This window comes from Glycine soja, chromosome 10 (assembly GCF_004193775.1).
Source record: "Glycine soja cultivar W05 chromosome 10, ASM419377v2, whole genome shotgun sequence".
Classification (NCBI taxonomy): Eukaryota; Viridiplantae; Streptophyta; class Magnoliopsida; order Fabales; family Fabaceae; genus Glycine; species Glycine soja.
Genome location: NC_041011.1, coordinates 7,695,644 through 7,714,777, shown reverse-complemented (window position 1 = coordinate 7,714,777; position 19,134 = coordinate 7,695,644). Strand labels below are relative to the sequence as shown.

General features: G+C 33.6%; 2 protein-coding genes and 1 long non-coding RNA gene across 4 annotated transcripts; all 3 read right to left on the bottom strand.

The window, feature by feature from the left end:
- Positions 1-352: 352 nt before the first annotated feature.
- Positions 353-5,604, bottom strand: LOC114370611. The gene is made up of 3 exons (XR_003657884.1): positions 5,459-5,604; positions 3,695-3,830; positions 353-443 (listed from the first exon to the last, which is right to left on the bottom strand). It is a non-coding gene; the product is annotated as an uncharacterized LOC114370611 (long non-coding RNA).
- A 2,832-nt stretch (positions 5,605-8,436) lies between these two features.
- LOC114369298 (ABC transporter B family member 29, chloroplastic) lies at positions 8,437-14,242 on the bottom strand. Of its 2 annotated transcripts, XM_028326504.1 has the most exons (11): positions 13,597-14,242; positions 11,934-12,020; positions 11,743-11,850; positions 11,491-11,622; positions 11,356-11,364; positions 11,198-11,281; positions 10,756-10,972; positions 10,552-10,637; positions 9,585-9,772; positions 9,246-9,375; positions 8,437-8,816 (listed from the first exon to the last, which is right to left on the bottom strand). In XM_028326504.1, exons 1-11 carry the CDS (start codon positions 14,104-14,106, stop codon positions 8,667-8,669), a joined length of 1,701 nt encoding a protein of 566 aa, XP_028182305.1. In that variant the 5' UTR covers positions 14,107-14,242; the 3' UTR covers positions 8,437-8,666. The 2 variants fall into 2 exon arrangements, with proteins under 2 accessions (XP_028182305.1, XP_028182304.1); XM_028326503.1 differs by having other exon boundaries at positions 11,356-11,622; positions 13,597-14,241.
- A 544-nt stretch (positions 14,243-14,786) lies between these two features.
- LOC114372012 (F-box/kelch-repeat protein At1g57790-like) lies at positions 14,787-18,759 on the bottom strand. The gene is made up of 3 exons (XM_028329379.1): positions 18,605-18,759; positions 16,629-17,745; positions 14,787-15,092 (listed from the first exon to the last, which is right to left on the bottom strand). Exons 1-2 carry the CDS (start codon positions 18,634-18,636, stop codon positions 16,647-16,649), a joined length of 1,131 nt encoding a protein of 376 aa, XP_028185180.1. The 5' UTR covers positions 18,637-18,759; the 3' UTR covers positions 14,787-15,092; positions 16,629-16,646.
- Between the last annotated feature and the right edge of the window lie 375 nt (positions 18,760-19,134).

Here is a 19,134-nt window from a genome sequence, read left to right as displayed (position 1 = left end):
CAAATTGAACTGAAAACATGCGCAACTGAGAGACAATTTTCTGGCATAAATGTATCCTTATTTGCTTTTATTTTTCTCCATAATTAATAAGTCAGCAATAAAAGGAACATAATGGATTTTACCAATTGAAATTGAAATTAAAATATGCAATGCAATGATTAAGCTCATAAGGACATTATCACACGATTAACAGTAAAGATTTTATGAAATGATTTGGCCAAACAATGTTTTCCAACACTAACTATCTTCGTAGTAACAATGGTTTTATGGAGTACTGCATAGAAAAGTGCAATGAAGAAAAGTGAAGCATAAAACATAACTAATCGTGCTTACAGTTGTTGTTTGTTCAGTGATTGTCAATGAGTTCTCTGAAGGCCTCCAGTATTCTCAGGTTCTGATAGTCCAAATGTGTAAAATCTTGAATTTAAAGGGTATGAACTCTCCTGCACATATAAAAATGGAAAAAATTTATGCTTTTTACTTGAATACAATGAATCTTTCTAGTAGCCTTCCATTAAAAATGAAGGGACAAAAACAAAGTTTCTGATCAAATAATGAAACACAACTACAAGATATATGTACATTGAAAAAGAAAGAAAATAAACAGAACAATTTGTATCAAATAAAGGCTTATCTAAAAAAAATTTAAACAATGTATAGATGACACTCTTTTTGTCAAAAACCTGAGCATGTGAAGCACAAAAAAAAATGAAGTTGAACGTTCCTAGACTAGGTGAGACCTTAAAAATATTCAATAAAGCTTCCTACTGTATTATAAGGATAGTTATTAGTTAATGCTGTTGTAGTGAAACTCAATATGTAGGTTCCAACTCTCACTTTGATTCCATTCTATCAAACAATTGAACAAGCTACTCTAGAGTCTGCATAGTGAGTTGAAAGCAAATTAAATAACAAGAATCAGTGCAAAGTCGATGAAGCACACAAACACAAAACACAAGCTTCTCGACACTAATATCAATCTACATACAAATCTTTTTAAATCTCAAGAGAACTTTGGATCCAAACTTCAACAGAGCTCATTGTTCCTCCATAATTATGAACACTGATAAAAATAAAGCATAATAACTTACAAGTTTAAGTTTGGGTTTGGATTAATATTAAACAACTTGTCTTAATGCCAATCGAATTTAAGATAGAATTCAACACCTGGCTTTTCTGACTTGTCATTTCTGCATAATATATAAGTTTGCGACTTTTGCTGAATTTTATCAAATAGTCTTGACAATTTTATGTTATTTTTTTATGTTTTTACATTCATTTCTCTTATATATCTTTTTCATTCTTTTTATATCATTCTCATCTTTTTCTATCACATAATGCATCATGATTTTAACTTTTTTTTTTCTTCTTTTTCTATTGGGATGTGACAAAAATCATAACTCCAAATTCACTTGGGACCAAATTAGGGATCCCCAAAAAAATTGTGCTAGTGGATCTGAAGGCAATGGGTTGTGGGTGCTGTACGATTCTTTAAAAGCTTTCTATTTTCTACCCTTCCTATGGATACCTATCTCTACCGGGGAAATCCTAATTTCCATCCTAAAGCACATGTGAAGTCTGATATTGTATTAGATCTTATGGACCTACCTGCTACATAGATATATTAGATAGCGAGATCATAAACAATTTAAGAAAGCAATGAGCGAGACAAAAAACAAGTAAGGAGAGAACAAGTTCTCTATATACTCTAAAGAAACTCCCTTCTTTTTTCTTCATAAGCAACATCTGAATCTCAACTGTATATGTGATTTCTCATTTATCACCATCAAGTGAAGTGCATGACAGTGATAGGGGTGTCTTAATTTGGGTGCACGTGCTTAACATGGACTTCTCGGCCTAGTCGGTAAGATTGTTAGATCAATACATCTTCCAATTCCTTTTCTCAGTTTGTGTCCCCTTACCCCGTACTTTTGTTTTTCTTGGTCTCCTCGTGTTACTTGCATATAGTTAGTGACATATAATAGTATAATACTAATACGATTATAGTATATGACATGTGTGATATGGCTTAATTTTCTACCTACAATTAATATATAAGTGTGTGTCTTCACTCCCAATGGCATTGTCAATGGCACTAATTAATCCAACCACGTGAACCCATTTGAACAAGAGGCGAATCCGGTTTCTCAAAGTCACAAGTAAAGGAAGGGCATATATATATATATATATATATGCAGAAAAAGCGGTTCTGAGAGTGACATGATGTTGTAGTTTTGATTCTTGGGAAAGTTGTGCGCTTTACCAACTACTATCAAATTTATGTTGATGCGGTGCTTTATGTTTAATTAATTAGTAGTTTTGAGTGACACACACTTAATTTATTTGAGCATTATTATAAGAATGATAAATGGGATTTGGAGAGTGGTCGTTTTGATGATTGTGACCTTAGAGCTAGAGCAAAGAATGACAATGGTTGTGGGTGGTGAATGCAAATGATTTGGTGCTACTTCTAAATGATTGAGAGCACTGTTTCAGCAGTATTATTGAACAGCTAGCTTACATTCAAAGAAAGAAGGGAAGTTGAATCTCTAATCTATCCCTAATTTAATTTTCCAACCCTTATAATATATAATATAAGGAGAATAAAAAGTTTAGCCTTTGGATCATGACTGCAGGGTCAATTGCTAGAAATTTAACTGCAAGCAATTTAGGTCCCTATTTTAGAGAATGTTTTACATAATCATTGTTCTCAACCAAAACAAATATTTTTCTATATATATATATATATATATATATATAGATAGATAGATAGATCTAATGTCAGCTTTACCAGTGAGATTTTCAATCAAAGACCAAAAAATACAGCTCAGAGTGAACCAATCTATGCAAATTTATGTTTCGATATGGAATTGAAAGCAAGTTCAGTTGCATTCCCTAGAGATGGATGTTTCAATAATGCCAAGGCCCTATCAGGCTATGATGTTGATCTTTAAATTATACAGAAAATCACAAGAAAACGGGAAAAAATATAAAAAAAAAAATTGTAACTGAATTTGAATCAGTCGCTGCAATTTCTTATAGCATCAAAAAGATTACAACAAAACTACCACGATCGCCTTTAGTATCTTCATGTCATTGGTAAATTTATAATTCAAACTAAATTATTATTTTTTTATCAGCAAAATAACATATATTAAAAGGAGTATAAGGTTCATACTATCCAGAAGGTTCTCTCTAGTACTATTGAACACTCTTTTTTCTCCTGCCAAATGATACATTCCCCATGAAACGGATTTAAGTTTAATTGAAGACAATTCAAAATGTTCTAACCAACACAAACAAAACCAGTTTTATTAATCATTATCCTAAAAACAACAATTAAGGAATTCAAAGTAAAATAATTTAGACTTAATAGTTAATTACAGTTTTCATCCCTTGTTATCATTATTTCTCAAATTTGTCCCCGGGTCATTTTCAATGTATTTAGTCTCCTAATTCTTTAATTGTAATTTTAGTTCATTTTAAACTTAATATTCAATATTTGACAGAAATTACAACTTGACCCTCTATTACACATCCACATCACCATTCGGCTGTTACATCAACAGTTCCATTAAATATAACATAGTAAAGAGAGATCAAAATGAAATTAAACCAAAATACTATTAATTACTTAATTACTTGTGAGAACAATAAATACTAGTAGTCAAATGCAGAGTAGAGACAAACTTACGAGTGGCCTAAGATGGTTAGAGGAAAATGGTTATGGTCTTTTGTGGTCAGCAAAAAAGATGTTCTAACTTCAATCTCTGCTACCTGATGGTTCCTTCTCCCTTCATCATCCTCATCAAAATGTTGTTAAGAAAGCCCTATATATCAGTGTACGAACTTGTAATTATCCTCATCAAAATGTTGAATACAAACAGATAAAGATAAGCGAAACACAATATTTGGAAGACAATACAAATTAATTAAATGGAGTCTAATGCAAACAATTCAATTAAAGGATTGCATCCATTATCTATTAGTTTAAATTAAATTTTTTTACATTCTCTAATAACTATGGAGAGCTTCACAGCATAGTCACAAAAAGGTTTGGTTCAAATAGCTGCATACAGGGAACCAAAATCAACACAAGGCAAAATTCATGAGTCTTTAATCAGTTGTACCTTTTACTTTTAATTTAATAAGTAATCATTCCATGATATATTGACATCATTAAAAAAATCATAAACCATTTTAGCAACTCTAACGACAGGTTTGCTATATAAGTTAACGATGATGTTGAGTTGGACTAATGGTCTTCAGTTCAAGTCTTGTTATTGAGAAGAGTTTCTTTCACATGGTAATTTTAGCAGCTTCAACATCATTACTTCTTGCATGTAAACATATGAAGAACCACACCACGAAGGGTGTGAGGTGAACCACAGAACTGGACAAACCAAAAGACTATGTTTTTGAGATAAGGGTCAACTTATACTTATCCTTAATTGACTGAAACAAAAATTACAAAGCATCACATGGCAAGAGGTGCAGGCACTACTAGAAAATACATGTGTAATTCTTTCACTGAACAAGTGATGATTATTTGGGAAGCACTGAAGCACACTACCATTTATTGAAGCACATTGAAGCATTGAAGCACTGAAGCAAATAAAAATTACTCAAAATTCATGACATTCATAATTAACAATAAAAGGTCACAAGTGTCTCAAACAAAACATACAAGTAAATACCAACAAAAGTTAAATACAAGTTTCCTAGATAGGTATCATCAATCATCTTCTAAATCTGTGTCTATCATTTTCACTACATACATTTGCAGATTTCATTTTTTGGAAATTGAAATCCCAAAAATAGCCCATCCAAAAAACCATAACCTCTGTTTAGACTTTAGAGGACTTTTGTAGAATCAATACATCACCACTATCTTGTTCGCTATGGCTACTATTCAAACGTAGAGTGTAGTTATGACCAGATACATTGCCCTTGTAGCAACCAGTGGCCACTAAGCTACTATGACCCACCATTTAAAGTTATACCTTTTTTTTCTAAGGAGAGAAAAATGTCCAAGTCCTAACAAAACAACACAGCTATATATTCTCATTAAGTGGGTAGAATTAGCAAATCCTAGTAAATTGATTATTGTTGTTATTTCTTCGTCTCATTTTTGTACTCAAAAGCTGTTCTCTTTATGTTCCCATTGTTTTTAGTTTACTCCTTAAATGGGTTAGAGATAAATAAAATTAGTGAGTTGCCATCTGCAGTTCAAAAGCTGTGAAAGCAAATAAGATGCAGCATAGAAATTTGACTTTTGGAACTTTCTTATTGAAATTTTCAAAACCATGGCATTGAACGAGAAATTAGGTTTGGGGAGAAATCGAACAAGACAGAGGATGATTTTGAAAGTGAAGTGAGGCTTGTGTGCAAAATGTTCCCTAATTTCTGAGTAAGAAGAACATTTAGGGGCAAGTGGTAACGAGAAAGAACAACTCACCAGTGACGACGACGTTGGGGTGATACTCCGGCGAAAGGCGGCGAGAGAGCTGAGGCTACGGTTCCACGGCGGCGGCGGGGGAGGTTCTTTGAACCTTTAAAAGGTTATGTCAGTCACTTTGCGGTGCTGACAGGGCAAGAGGTGCTGACAGCTTAGAAGCTAGAGGTAAGCAACATGTGCTGACAGCTAGAGGTTCGAAAGAGTTTGAAGCGAGACTAGGGTGAAAGGGCAAGAGGTGCGAAAGGGTTACAAGCGAGAGAGTTAGAGAGAGTTCAGCGCGAAAGGGGAAAGAGGAGGAAGCGCGAAAGGATTTATTAACCCAAACAGATTAAGACGGTTTTTATATTAAACCCGTCGTAAAATTAATTGAAAAAGCACATTCTAAGGTGGTTTTAATAACCGTCTTAGATTTAATATCGTAAAATCCTATTATTGTTCAAATAATTACAAAAAAGCCACCGCACATCTTTTTAAGGCGGTTCCCCAATAACCGTCGTAGTGTCCACATCGTAAAACACCATTTTTCTAGTAGTGTTAGGATTAATAATTTTTTATTCAATTTTTAAGAATTAATAGTTTTGATTAATTTATAATTAACTTAATAAATCAATATATCAGAATTATTTGTTAATAATATGTCAAGAGGACCAAAATCACTAGGGGATCAAATGTTATAATTAAAATTCAAGGAGACTAAAATTATGGATTTGAGAAACTAGAGAGACTAAAATTATAATTTAGCCTAATTTTTAAATAAATAACTATTATATTTCCTTTCTTTTATAATAATAATATTCTGATAATTAAAGAAATTTTATTGTTTGAAATATAATTTCAGTGATATAAATATTTATTACTTTTTTCTATTTTTATCATTTGAAATAAAAAATCAGTTTATGTATGGAATGAGTAGTTGCCTCTTTATATATATATATATATATATATATATATATATATATATATATATATATATATATATATATGTATGAGATAACCATTTTAAGAATACTTTTTTATATGAGAATGAACAATTTTTCAACTATTAAATAATTTCAGTTTAAAATTAATTCTTCAACACGAGATTACATTAACTAACTAACTGATATTTTAACTTAATTTTCAATCACTTAATGTAAAACCAAATACACATTTTAAACTAAGGAAGTCTAACTTAATTGGTTAATTAAGGTATATGTATTATAAATCTCTTCATATTCAATCCCTACAAATAAAAAAGTACACATTTTAGATAGCTTTTGCTTTAGATCTAAATTTTACTAGTAACTTACTTTCAAATTAAAAAATATTTAAACATAAAATACTTTACTTCAAAATCAATTTTACAGGAAAAAGGCTTATACGAGGCAAGCAACCCTTTGTTCGGTTTTATTACCAACGGAAGTGGAAACAAAGTGAGAATTTCTTTCTTTTGCCTTCTTAAATACGCTGATTTTCTTTTGGTTGTTTTTTTAGTTATTTTCTTATTACCGAAAGTTTAGCCAAGTCTGAACAAGTATATCGGCAAGTTTGAGAACAAGAAGGCAGCATCATTGACACCCACAAAGCTATAACAACCTCAGCATTTGCAACAGTCACACGTGTCAAATTACAATGAAAAACCTTTTTGGCATTGGTTCTGTTAATCCTTGATAATGTTGGGAGTTATCCCTCTCTTCTCTTTTCCTTCGTACGGTTATTCCATAACAAAGTTAGAGTATATACCATTGTTTGAAAGCTAGCTAGAACAGCATGGCAAGCCCACCTCAGAACTCAGACCTAACATTCCCAGCAGCAGATATTGCTGGAGAACTGAATCCTGGGAGAAACACACACGTTCATGTTGATTCTAAATCTTCTGAGGTGGCTGCCTCCAAGGTAATGATGGTACCTACATGCATATTTTCATTTTCATATTCATGTGAACGTATAATAACATCCTTTCCAAATACGAGAAATTATCAGGCAGTCCTATATGCATCGTATCTATGGTCCCGATCAATCTCTTTGTGATATGTAGCAAAAAAAATCAATTTACAATAAAATATTAATAATACTTAATTATATGTTACGTAAAAATTAATCAGAGATGTCTGAACCATGTAATAATTTCTCATTGGAATACCCTTTTTTCTCATGCCATATTTTAGGTGGAATTATGAGACCTCATATAGCTTATCTGTCGTATTATTCTATATCATGTACTGATGCGGTGTTATGTATATACTTGCTTGGTTGGTTTAAGGAACAAGCCGAGGCCAAACAGAAGAAAAATGAAAGGCAAAAGAAGGATGCATTGCAAACAATAAAATCAGCCATTTTAATTTCAGGCATAGTTGTTGCTGTGTCAGGAGCTGCATTTGCCATAACCAAGAAATTAAGAGAGAAATGACCTCACCTTCTCCAATAGAGATATAGAATATTTAAAGAGATTTTTGTTATAGTTTTGTTTTCAGGTCCCTTTCTTTATATATATATATATATATATATATATATATATATATATATATATATATATATATATATGAATTATTTTCCATAATTTTGGGCTCTCAAATAAGTCCTAAGGACCCCCGAAACTATTCTTAAAATGATAATCATGTAAGATTTTCCCAATACCTTGACAATTGACATCTGAGTGCAAGTTATACGAGTTTACATTCTTTTTTTAATTCTTACTCTCTTAGATTTCATTTCTTTTTCTTCTCAACTACCAATTGCTATGGTCACCAATGGCCATCTGTTAAGCGTTCAATTTGGCATATAAATAAAAAGTGGGTTGATTATGTAACTATACAAACACAATATTTGTATTGCAGCAAGTAAGCATGTGAACTTACCCCAAGCGAATGATCAATAATCAATAAAACAGTAGTTTCATAGTTTTGTTTTCTATTTGACAAGTACTAAAACCAGTGAATTTTCCCAACTGCTTGGGCATGGTACCAAGTTGGGAAATAAGGTGAACATAACCACATTGATTGTAGAATGGAGCATGAATTAAAAAACACCATGACCCTTCAATAAAAATTAACATGTGATTACAAAAGAATGTACAGGGAATGGAAAGAGAAGGATGCACCTTTACACGCACATTCGCACGCATTGTTGTGAAATAAAATGAATATATCACCATTACCATAAATATTTTAATAGAATCCATTTATGTGAAACTATATATACATATCGTCCTTGCATTTGCAGGAAATACTCAAATAACAAGCCCAGATGATAGCAATGAATCCTTGTGATGACCATCCAACAAAGTTGATTGAGGCAGCTCTTTTAGCTTCCCGTTGTCTAAAAGGAATACTCGTTTAGCCATCATAACTGTTTCCAAGCGATGGGAAATCACAAGCACCTATGAACATAGGAAGAGTGTTGGAATACTTCATAGGGAAGAAGAATGTATATAAATTACCAACAGAATGCAAAAGATTAACCAATAAATCCAAGAAAAATACATAGAGTAGTTAATGTCTAAGTCAATCATATTTGTTGACAAACTTATTGAAAACTAAAAGTAACAAAATAAGATGCACACATAAGACGAAATGGAAAAATAGTTCTAGAAGCCAAAAGTTAAACCCTAACACAATGTTTCTGTGATTTAAACTGAGACCTGAATGTATGAAACATATAAGATAAACTTCAGAAAAAGAAATACAGCATAGGCACACCAAATATTTAGCTAGACCACGCAATTCTTATAGCTGGTACCCATGCTTCTGCATGCACTTTAAGGAAAGAAAAGTAGCAAGTCAAGGGCAGAAAGAGCTAGTTGGCTTACTGTGCGATTTTGCATCAAACGCTCTACAGCTTGTCTCACTAATAACTCAGATTTACTATCCAAGGACGAAGTTGCCTCATCCAGAATTAATATAGAAGAATTTTGATAGAAAGCCCTTGCAATAGCCAGCCTGTAATTTTGAGAAAGGAAGCAATAGATCAATGAAGAAGCCATAGATCAATGAGACAATGATTAACTATTATGAATATCCACCAATCCTTCGAATTCGGTCTTTACATTAACCACACCTTCCGAATGCTCCCTTAAACAGGAAACAAAATTTTCTGTTCATTCATGGCTTATAGGAGAACAGAATGAAATTTGGATTTGAAGTTTTACCTTTGCCTCTGGCCTCCACTTAAAGTTGATCCCCTTGGTCCAATATTGGTTTTGTATCCTTCTGGAAGTTTTTTAATAAACTCGTCTGCATGAGCAGTTTGAGCTGCATGCTTCACCCTGTCCATGTCAATTTTTGTTGTCAGATCCCTATAACCAATGTTTTCAGCAACTGTACCTGAAAAAAGTGTCTAGAGTATATATATATATATATATATATATCAGTAATTACCATAAATATTGTTAGTTGAACCATGAGAAGTTTGCATGACACATATATCTATGAAAGATCATAAAGATACCAGTAAATGTAAACTATTCATGCTAGCAATCAAGGATGACCAAAATTGCTGAATTAACATATAGCAGAAAAATCAAACAATTGATATAAAGGAAGGGAAAAAAGAAGATAAAAGGCTGTTTGGTAACTAAAAAAAACAGATATCTAAGTGCAAATGACCAGTTTTTAAACATGGTGTTTTGCAACTACGTACATTTTTTTTAACTTGTTCTTATAGAAACCAATTTTGAGATAAAACCAGTTCTTAAAATCATTTTAAAGTTAGTTTTCTGTCCAGTCCAACTTCTTCCAATTGTCTGTAATCCTTTCATTCTCTCTGCCTCTTCTTCAGTTAGTTGTAACTTGTAAGGGCTTGGGCTAGTTATTGGGTAAGACATAATTGTAAACCAATGGTTCGTAAGCATGCTAAGTTTCTTGACAAGAGCTAGTTTAAAATAAATTTCATCCAAAATTTTAGTAAAACTAGTTACAAAATAACCTGAACTTATATGACTAGTTTATCTAAAACTGTTTAAAATCAGTTTTGAAAGTGAAATGCAGCCCTAAATGCTTGTAAACAATAGTACAAATCATTCAAGCTGGCAAATCAAGCTTGTTTTAAATTCTTGTTATCAACATCATGAACTGAAGGACAAACTCTGCAACAATACAGAGGCATGAATAACTTACTATATCTTGAGAAACAACGCTAACATGTCTTCTCAAACTTGCCAACCGAATGTTTTGGATGTTATGGTTATCAATCAGTATACAACCTACAGGCATAAAAAGATTGACAAAAATGAGTGTAAAATAAAACCCATTGCCATTGGTATAGTAAATGCATTTGACAAATCACAATCACCATACTGAGATTTATTTTAAATGACTCACCAGATATAGGATCATAAAGCCGAAGCAACAGTTTTACAAGTGTTGTTTTCCCTCCACCAGAAGGACCCACAATAGCAACTATCTCTCCAGATTTAATGTGAAGATTTAATGCATTTAAAACAAGTGCCATGTCATCGTTATACCCAAAGGAGACATCACAGAATTTCAGGTCCCCTGTAACACGGTCCAAATCAGCAGCATCTGGTTTCTCAACCACCTATTATGGAGGAAAAATGATCTATTATTGGAGTGCAACATATTACCTTGACTGAATTGTTTAAGAAAACTGAACAGTGGATACTGTGTGCTCAAGAACCATTTTGCATTTTCTTATTATCAGAATTTCTTCAATTTCAAACAAAATTTTCAATCCAATTTAAAAGCATACATTACAAAAAGAAGAAAATTAAATACATATTCAGATCACACGTTATACATTTACCTTATTTTTGAACCTGGTCATGGCAAGCAAGCGTTCAGCAGCTGGTTCTCCCTGCCTCCATTCATTATAAGCTTTCCCTACATCCTGCGTGATTCTTTATTTTCAGATTGATGATAACCAAAGATAGCTCCTCAAAAGCTGAACCTTGATAACAATACCTGGATTGGCTGAATCAAGAAAAGCAATGAAGTCACGAATGAAACCAAGCTATAGCGATCCAATGAACCTCTTGAAATCATCAGCGAACCAGCGCAAAGTATGGAAAGGACTCCAAAATAAATAGCTTGTATAACCTGAGGAATCAATGCTTTCATCTTTTTTTTCTTCAGCCTTGCATTATAGTCCATCAGAGCCAATCTCTTAAACCTGGTATTCTCACATGACTGTGCATTGTTTGCTTTCACAAAGAGAATTGCAGGAAGCACCTTAATTAAGAAAAAAAAAAAAACAAAAAGAACCAATAAAATTGACACACAAGGTCGAACAGCAAATTGAGCAAACAATGCATGACCTTTAAGATTATTTCTGGTGAAAGTTCAAGTTACCTCATTTAGATAGGCCGAGAGAGCAGCAATACTAACATGTGCCTCTTTGGATATCTTGCGAAGTTCTTGACCAAGAAAGGTAACAACTAGCACCATGCAAGGAACAATCTGCAATTTGCAATCACACCATACAAAATCAAATTTTCCCTGAACCAGCATGAAACAAGCATAAGCCCCTGATTGTGACTCACCATGGCTGAAATCAAAGAAAGTGTAGGACTTATGACTAACATCTGCATCATCATTGCCGACAACTGCAGAGTACTAGGTACTATGGTCTGTAAGCAAAAAAACAAACTGATCGTCAGATACAAGTAAATACACTTTTTATCGGCAAATGTTAATTTTGTTAGAAATATCGGTTGGAAGATTCAAACCCGCGACCTCTCCCCCCTCTCCTTCTCCCTTCTCCAACCACTCGACCAACCTTATATCTCCACAAGTAATTACACAAATGACGAAAAAAAACTGTTATCAATGCAATTTCCCCGCAATGTTCTCAAAATGACAAGCAAAGCCACCTGTTCAAGTAAGGAAAATGCAGGGTACACATACACTGTACAACAAGGATTGGCGGGACAAGAAAGCAATCAAATGTAATAAAGTGACTTGCGAAAGTTTGAGTAACTAGTGTCATAAAAAGTATACTGTACTAACTATGGCCATGTTACAGGGTGAACAAAAAATCCGCAACTTTGCAACGAAACAGCATTAAATTCCCTGTCTTTAAACTCATCAAAAGTTAAAACTCCATTTGGCTAGAAAGAGAAAAAAATTGGCTGAAAAACTTGTGTCTTAAACAACCGTTGGAACAACCCCACTTATGGTCTCATGGTCTACATTCAAGTTTTTTAAATGAATTAAATTAAAGTACACTTTTTTTAGATGAAATTAAAGTACACTTAAATTACTATTTTTGGTAAAATTCTTGTTTTTTAATAATTATTTTAAAAGTTAAACTTAAAGTGATTTCTAATTAGTTATTAATGTAAACATTAATAATGTATCAAATTCAAATTCTTTACTAACAAGTGGTTAGTAAATTACAAGCTGTCAATCTGATTTTCAGCCCACTAAATTAGCTAAACTGTCATATATACATTTATTGTAGATTATCCTAATTAAAAGAATAACAGTAACAAATACAATCAATGTGCAATTAAATATAATTTGCTTTTGCCATTAATTCTGTTGACAGATGAAAAAAATGTGGTTGAGAGAGGAACTGATCTTAAACAAGGTCTTAAATTCTCAAGTTCTAGAGCCAATGTCATGGTAACTCAAAAATATTCAAATTCTTTGTGAAAAAAGAAATTTTAAAGCTCAATGTTTTAAAAACTAAATCGATAATTGAGCCGGTAAAAACATTGATTCATCCGTGTTAGATCGAACAGCTAAAAGTTAAATTTATATAATTTAATATTACATAATATTTAAATACTTATTGAATTTATAGCTGTTCTTAAATGAGTCGATTTTTTTTTTTTTTTTGCAACTAACAAACTAGTAAAGACTTACTGAACCAGCTAGTCTAGCTGTCTAGTCCATTTTTTTTTATATGGGTCTAGTCCAATTTTCAAAACAATGTTAAAATTATAATATTTGAGATTAATTTTAATGCATTCTGATTTTAACAGTATCAATTAATTAAAAAAATTAAATAATATATTTTTTTACGATAAAAAAACATTAAATAACAATTTTTAGAATAACAATTAGTATTATAAAACTATATATTTGCTTTCACTGTTATTCATTCTTAACGGTGATGGGATGAAAGAATAACCTAGTAAGCAAGAGCATGAAACTATGTGTGGGGTAATATACAGAGGGTTATGAAAGAGTGGTACCGACGTTGAGAAGAGTGTACAAGGTAACGGCGAGGTCGGAGGCTTCGGCGGTGATTCGGTACGCTAAGTCACCGGCGGAGACGCCCTCGAAGTACGCGAGCTCGCGGTGGAGGACGCGGTCGAAGACGTGAAGGCGGAGGTCGTAGACGGCGCCGAGCGCGGCCTCCCAGAGGAGCGCGCGCTGCGCGTAGCCGGCGGCGAGGCGCGCGACGAGGAGGAGCGCGGCGATGGGGGCGGCGTCGGCGGCGGTGGCGCTAAGGATGGGGAGTTTGGGGAGCTTGGAGAGGAGAGCGGAGAGGGAGTAGACGGAGACGGCGCTGCAGAGCCAGCCGCAGAGGATGGGCTTGTGTTGGGAGAGGAGGTAGGGTTTGAGGAATTGGAGGGTGGGGTTGGTTTTGGCGCGGATTTGGAGGGGTTTTGGCGGGTGGTGGTGGTTGTGGCGGTTGGGGGAGTGGAGGTGGAGGAAAGAGGGTGAGGGTGGGGGTGGGTTTAGAAAAATGGATGATAGTGACATTGGGATTCTGTTTGTTCTTCGAATGGAACATTTGATCGTTAAACGATCATGTGGATTGTGGATTCAATTCCCACCGCCACGTTCACCCTCCCAATATGAACTATTTTTCTAACCTAGTGTTTATGGAAACGGGGTTAGTTAAATATTTAATTATTTACAGAATGAGAAATGCCCACTAACACTCCGTCTATCTTTCTAATAATAAAATTTATTTACTAATTTTGATAAATCTTACTTCTCATTTGATAATTCTCTCCTTGTTTAAAAGTGAGAATAATCTAAATTAACGATTTTTAATAAACTTTAATCAACTAAAAAAATTATTATAAAAAGAGCTTCAGATTGAACGTCGCCAACATTTCTCTTGTAAAATACAAAGTACTCTTGTTTTGATTGTACAAGACAGAAGTAAAATCTGTCTCTCCTTCATTGCACTAGGATCATCCTTTAAAGATAGTGTCAAAAAATGAGTTATTTTTTATATCCTTAATTTGTTAGAAAATCCATTAATAAGATGCTCACTCATTCTTCATGTAAGTAGATGCATTTATTAGCCTATTGTTTTAGTAAAATAAACATACATCCTAATCAAATAATAATCCGCATATACAGACCCCAGACTATTGATATGTACTTCGTGCGCAGCTTCTTTGAGAATTCACTAAAACAACTTCCGGTTGCTAAAGACAGGTAAAATTGAATTATTTGATGATCCGACTAAAAGTTAAAGACGAATAACAATCATAATAACAAAATCATATGCCCAAATAAATGTGTCAATAAATCTGTAGGTAATTCTAGTACGAACTCCAATTATTCTGCATAAGCACTACATCACAATTGTGTTGGGAGAAATCTTAAAAAATTCTAGATCAGAAGAGAGACTAGATAATCAAAGGGGTTAAGTCTAAGCCTTCCCCAACAGATGTGATTCTTCACATAAATAGTAGCCTTCGGCATGCTTCGAAATGAGCTTCACTAATGAACTGCAACAGCACAACAGAATGATTAATAGGAACTCTGAAACTGCGGTATCGAAAATTGTCATGCTCTGGATGAAGAATCACATAAATGCAGTAAGGAAATTGTATGAAAATGCCACTTCTTGTTATATGCTCAACACGACAGATTGAGCCAACAAGTTCAATTGTTAAAACAGGGAACCTAGTCACAACTCACAATGTTGGCAGTTCGCACGCAGAACACAACCATCTTTGACAAACAGCTTAGTAAACATTTTACCCATCAGTCACAGGTTCAGAACAGTTAGTCTCAAACCAAATTTGCTGAGTAGGGGAGATAATTTTTCAGGATTTCTGATATATGTTTTAATTTTTTTACATGAGCTATCTTCAGAAAAATTTCTTATTCACAATGCCCTTAAAATCACTCCCTAACTTGTGATTTTGTTATGCTTTCTCTTATTTTTGGGCACTTGGGCTTCATATTCATAATTTGTCTCTTGCTTTGTAATCCCCACCCCTCCCCAAATAACAAGAATAAGATATTTATTGCTTAATCAATGTATGTTGATTTGTGTTTAAGAAAAGCAACACGGACTGCTTCTGCCTACAACTTTACAATTTTCACTACACAAATTCTCCGGTTCTCCCCTAATAGTTATTCTTTTTCTTTTACTTTTTCTCCCTCCCTAATAAGCAAGTTACTCAAAACTTTATACATTGGAAATTTTATAAAAGCTGATTGCTGAATGCAAATGAATGAACTTGTAAGAGATTTTTAATAACTAACTAAATCATAAATTCCAATGCACACACACATGCAAATCAAGTCTTTAATCGTAACCATTCACATAAGATCAAATTGTGGATTCACTCCTCTCATCCTTCAAAGTCATAATAAACTAGTGATCTCACTTGTTTGGATGTATGTTATATAAAATACACATAGATGTAGACAATTATGTTTCACAATTTAACCTCTAACGGTCTAACCCCTTTTCTCTTTTCCAAAGCCAATAATGACCATAGGCACCTTTAAAACATTGACAATAAACCATACCATTTTAAAAAGATTTCATAGCAATTAAATGAATTTTATGTAAAAATGTGCAGTAAATGCAAAGAGTCATTTATTTTTGTGACTAAAACTATACTATACACGTGTAGCCATTTAGAAAAATCCCTTCAAGAATCAGATGAAACTTATCGAGTTTAGCTTTGATTTACTTTCATAGTTTTTATACTATCATCCAATCATGTGTGACACATCAATAGAAAAGTGTCTTTTTAAATAGCTATTGTTGTAGTAAAACTATTTCAGTTTGAGCAACTTGGACTACTTTGTAATTTGCACGTAGCACACATCAATAATTAAGTAACATAAACATCAAAAACATTGATGAAAAATTCAAGTATACATAGTTACATAATAAAGAAGGGCAACAAGCTTATCATGCCTTGTTCTTTTGCAACGAAAGCATATATCCTGCAGTTATAATAATAGTTAAAAAATAGGTCATAACAAATAGCTCTATACATTAGTGATTTGGGAATGCTTACTTGTTTCACTAAAATTCTTCATGTGAACCCAGAGAAATCTTTTGGTGGTTCAATCCATATGTTTTCAAAAGGGTCTTGTTCTCCCCAGTCATGCCACTGCTTACGAGGATAGTATCTACAGTCATCAAGAGAGAATGATATGCAGCGCTTTCCATAAAAACGAACTTTAGAGAAGTAGACACTATTTCTCATTATTCCGGGGAGATCAATCCTTGCATGAGAAGACAAGAAACTAGCAAAAAGAGTTACTCCATCCAGTGTTGTCATCTCTTCCCATTCCATTAACATCTGATCTAGCTTAAAAATAATGGGATTTTCACTAGAACATGTATAAATTACTATTATATCTCCCTCATGCTCTGTCATGAATTTTCCCTTCCACCAATTTTTGGCAAAAAAATTCTCTGGGCACTTGGGTGGAGGTACTGAAAGAACACTCCAAGTGCGTTCAGATGAGTTAAACACCCCTAGCCAACCTGTGAGACTCAAGCAATAGAAGAGTCCATTACAAAACACAAGCTTATTCCAGATGCTACTGACAAAGGGCAAGCGGTTTTGGTAACTAAGAGTGGTCCATTCTGTTGCCCCGGGGTAACATGTGCTGATGGCCACAACAGTAGGACTAACATGCTTAACAGTAAACAGAACACAGTCAGGTGATGTTGGAGCACAAGAGAAGGCAACTATTTGGTATGACATCTCAAACCTTGGCAGCTTGATAATCTCCATAGTAAAGGGATTGAAGAAGAACACACGGTGAGTTCTGGGTCGGTATAGCAGTAACCAACCATCTTTGGTGTAACAAACTCTAGATCCCCTCAACTCTGGCAACTCGATGGAATAGGTTTTGCGGTGCGCGGGGTCATAGAATTCATACCAGTCACCAAATTTCGGAAAATACATTAGCCATGGTGATTGGTTTACCACACATACAGAAGTGGCAACAGAATGCCATCTCTTACAAACAACCGAAGCTCGAACATTATCATCTAGACTTAAACGGGATAGTATTAATTCCAAGAGTTCAGTAGGGAGATCAGACCAAGTTTGCAGCTCTAAATATTCATTTTCCACCTCCACTGATGCCCGTCTGCTGTCGGTAATTGTATCACTCAACCTAAAAAGTTAAGAGATACAAAGATAAGTGGAACAAATTCACTTGAATGTGCTTAATATACTACAGAAAAGGTAAAAGAAACTAGAACTTGGTGACCTGAACAGGCCTTTATAACCAATCTCACTTTTTTCAACCACTTAAAGGTTTGTAAAACATAAAATTAGATGCTTATATCATGATCAGAACATAATATAAATAAAAAAATACACATCACTAAGAATACTTAAAAATTTGATGGCACGGGGTTACTGAAGCATACCAACAAGTCAGGCTGAAAATCAATTAATTAAATAAATAAAAGAATAAAGAATTGAAAAAACAAAATACCCGAGTTAATCTTTCTTTTAAAATCAAAGTCAACTACAGTACAATGCTCCAATTCACAATAAAAGGGACAAGAACCAGTGTACAATTCTCCAATTCACACTGCAGAAACCCAATTTTCAACAATTCACACTGCAGAAACCCAATTTTCAACAATTCACAGTGGAGTAACCCAATTTTCAACAAATCACAACAATTCACACTGGAGTAACCCAATTTTCAACAAAGTTATAAAACATCGGACTCTGATCCGATCCATAAACCCTAGTGCATTCACAATCATAAACTAACTCCATTTTTAGACACAGACCAATTTTTTTATTGAAATTGAGAATTCAGACTCAAAATCAACACAGAAACCAAATAAAACAACTTCAATTCCGTACAAACACGCACTGATCCAGCGTTGAAGGCCAATTTTCCACACATTTCCAAAAAAAATTAAAAATTGTAAAAAAAAAAAAAAAAAAGAAGTGAAACAGTGATGAGCATGCAAAAAATTGACATTTGTGGATCAGACAGAAGAGGAGCTTACGATTTCAACTTCCTTCTCCTTCTCCCGGGCATTATTTATGGGAACAGAAATTGCATCAATGATGTTGTTGTTGGCTCGTGGAAAGAGAAGAAGGAATTTCACTAGTTGAGGATAGACAGTCAAGAAGAGAAGAAAAATAAAAAAGAGAGATAAAGAAAAAACATGAATATATGAATACGAAGGAGTGAAGTGGTGGCAGTAACACGTGCGAGGCGGCTACACGACATGTCCCCGAAACACGTGTAAGGACTTCCAACAAGACACCATCATCATATCTATTGTCAACCGTAGATCAGCTGATTACCGCGTTATCTATTTTTTTTTTATTTCATCACCCGAATTATTTTTTATATTTGATTTTAATATATATTATCGAGGGTTCATCACATGATCATGATAATGATATAATATTTTGTTAGTCTATCTCTTTATTACTTAACTCTATGTTAATATATTACGATAAATATTAAAATTAAACATAAAAAATTGAAATATTGCAAAGATTGAAGATATGTTGAAATAGATAAATT